Below are 3,052 nucleotides of genomic sequence, written 5' to 3' on the forward strand. Positions count from 1 at the left end.
CCAACACACACACACACACACACGAGCACGCGCACACACTTCCTTAAATTACCGATGCGATAGTTGAAGAAAAGATGATACAAGTATGCCAATAGCATCGCATCTCCCCACAGGACGCTTCGCTCTGAGAGCTTTGGAACATCTGAGAAGACTGAAGAAGTAGGTGATTTGTACGTGGCTAGAAACACCGGACTGGATTTTTGGACAATGGAATAAAACACCATGTATACATTTTGACTGCTTACTGTGTTTGTTCATTTTCTGATTTTGGCTCTATTCTTTCAGACATAGTTATGTGAGGCAGCGTGGTGGAAACAGGCTCTCGTCAGTTTTGGGGCATATTGAGTTATTGGTATTATCTTACAGCTTGTCCATTTGTCTTGCTTTCAATGAAAAAATTACCAAACCATCTTCAATAGAAGTGGAGATATTTTGAATCGAAGGAGGTAAAATTAGCGAGAAAATGGCCGCCAAAGCTTGGTAAATTCCAAAGCTGGAGAGTCCATGGAAACTAATTTTTTTTATTTATATGCCTTTAATCAACGTTTTCGGTGAAATCCTCAAAGGAATGTGTTTGTAAATGGACATAAAAGGTGTTGAGCCCCCCCAAAAAGTTGATAAAAATTGCTAAGCAGGGAGAAAACAGCTGTTTTCTTCAATCTCATTATTTTGACGAGAGCCTGATTCCACCACACTGTCTCACTTATTATGTGTAGATTATGTACTTCTTCGTACGGGTGAGTCACGAAAAAAAATCAAGGATGTACCATTCGTTTCTCTCTTGTTAGCTTTCCTCCATAAAATAGTAAACAGTTGTTTCTCGGACATTTGTCTCTTACCATTCTGTCTGCCTGAGTTGTTTTGGTTATAAGCCATGTTTCTGTCTTCTTCCTATCTTCTGCATGGTCTCCCCATTCCTTTCATCTTTGCGTTAAGATTTTGTTTCTAGAGTAAATAACGAAGTTTGGTATTCTCAAAGCAGTTCAGTTTCAGTTTCGTTACGACCTGGAGAAATGTTGGTGTTTCTACTACAAGATTCTTTTCAACACTTCGTTTTCTGACTGTAATTTCTGCCTTCCCTATATTATTCTAAGAGTTCTCTAACATTTCACTACCAAAGCTGTAATCTTGTCTGTATCTTGTTCATTTATGATCCATGCTTTTTAATCCATATTTTGCCACGGGCATAGTACTTCTAGGAATCCTTTTTTTTTTAAAAAGCTATTGCATTGTCCTTTTCACATAATGCTTATTCTTTATTTATGATGTTTCGAATGCATATTTGTTGGTTTATTCTCAATCTCAGGGGTGGTTTTCCCATTTTCTTTATGCTGGCTTCAAGATTTTCGATACAGTTTGTTCCCTTCCCCCATCCACCCCCAACCCCCCCCCCCCCCAGTTTATATTACAGCCTCGTCTTTACATGTTTCTATTTCCTTTAATTTGGTCTTCTTAATACTTAGATATGGCCCTTTTGGGGGTTTGTGTTCTTCTGAAGATAAAGAGAAGGTGAAGGAAGAGAATGGTGAGGACAGCAATGACAACGATAACAACATAAAAAAATAATCAACAAAAGCAAGAAGAATGAGGGAAAGAGAAATAACAACAATGTATAATTCTAATTAACAGCGACAATTGAAATTAAAGGGATGAGTGAAAATCTGTTCAAATTGCTAAGACGTTGATAGATATGTCCTCTCACCATTCTATAAAATGTATAACATCACGACACAGATTGTTTGTTTACTCTTTACTGTAAATAGAAACATAACGAAGGAACCATACACATAAAAAACAACAACAAAAATACAAACAAAAATAAACAACCATTACATAAAAAAACGAAAATAAAATGTTTGTCAGCAACAAGAAGTCATTTTTTAACAAGGAAACCGTATTCACCATCGTTGATAAGAACATTTTTTCTCAATGTAGGTTGGGTTTTTTTAACGATCTTTTCGACACAATTTAGTTGATATAACGGGAGGCAGGTTTTGACCCCATTTTGTCCGGGACAACGCAGGTTGAGAGGGACGTAACGTCCAAAGCAGAAAGACCGTGACGATGGACCTACTCGGCAACAACAAAAAACCCAAACAAAACAAGCCCCCCCAAAAAAAACAAAAAAACAAAACAACAACAACAAAACAACAACAACAAAACCAAAAAAATTCTTCCTACTGAGAAATCGAACTCACATCTTCTGCGTGCGATACGTCTACACCTATGGCACCATGGTTTGACAAGACTTATTGCAACCTATTACAGGGTGCGTGCCTGAGAAAAGGGTCCACATGTGCATTTTTTTTTGCTTTTGTAGTTAACTGCATTTTTGTATAGAATAGCTTTTCTTGGTGTCTATGTTTTTAATTTTTTTTCCAGACATCTTAAATAGTTTTGAGATATGGTCACTTTGTGAGTGAGGTGTGCACCAACTACTTTTAAGAAAAATATTTTAAAAAATCAACCCCATTTAGTAATATTACGTAATGGACATGTATTTTTAAAAGCTTCTAAAATTATACTCAGAAGAAGAATTGGTGTGAAATATTTTGTGAGGAATGAGAAAAATGGTTGATGACTTGATATCTTTTTGAGTCTCAAATCTTTAAAAAAAATTGATTTCTTTTTACTATTTTCCGAATTTTCTCTCAAAAAAGCTAGTTCCACATGTGGACCCTTTTCTCAGTCACGCAATTAGTCGTCTCATTACATTCTTGTACAGCCGCAGAAAATAAATTTCCCACAGGGACAACAATTAATATATCTTATCTTATCTTTTCTTATCTGACCTTATCTTGCCTTATCTTTTTTTGTTGTTGCTTATATGTGTTTCTGCCGCTTATGATAACCTCCAGGTAAAAAGAATTCCAAGCGTTCATTGCTTAACCTGGCGTAATAGCTAACTGTTACCAAACGATGTCGTCCTATGAGGCTATTAAATTAGAGTATACAACGAGCTTTCATCGCCTCCAAATAGATAAATACTGCCAGAGATACAGATAAAATATGGAGTGTATGTGTGTGTGTGTGTGTTTGTGTGTTTGTGTGT

At 36.2% G+C, this 3,052-nt stretch overlaps 1 protein-coding gene across 1 annotated transcript in view; it reads left to right on the top strand.

The window, feature by feature from the left end:
- LOC100533381 (Ag) overlaps nucleotides 1-235 on the top strand; it is a gene marked incomplete at its 5' end in the record, with an annotated part of 2,872 nt that extends 2,637 nt beyond the window's left edge. The window contains 2 exon segments of the mRNA NM_001204669.1: nucleotides 114-138; nucleotides 140-235. Of these exon segments, the coding sequence (NP_001191598.1) occupies nucleotides 114-138; nucleotides 140-146 (32 nt within the window).
- Between the last annotated feature and the right edge of the window lie 2,817 nt (nucleotides 236-3,052).

This window comes from Aplysia californica, unplaced genomic scaffold (assembly GCF_000002075.1).
Source record: "Aplysia californica isolate F4 #8 unplaced genomic scaffold, AplCal3.0 scaffold00052, whole genome shotgun sequence".
Taxonomy (NCBI): Eukaryota; Metazoa; Mollusca; class Gastropoda; order Aplysiida; family Aplysiidae; genus Aplysia; species Aplysia californica.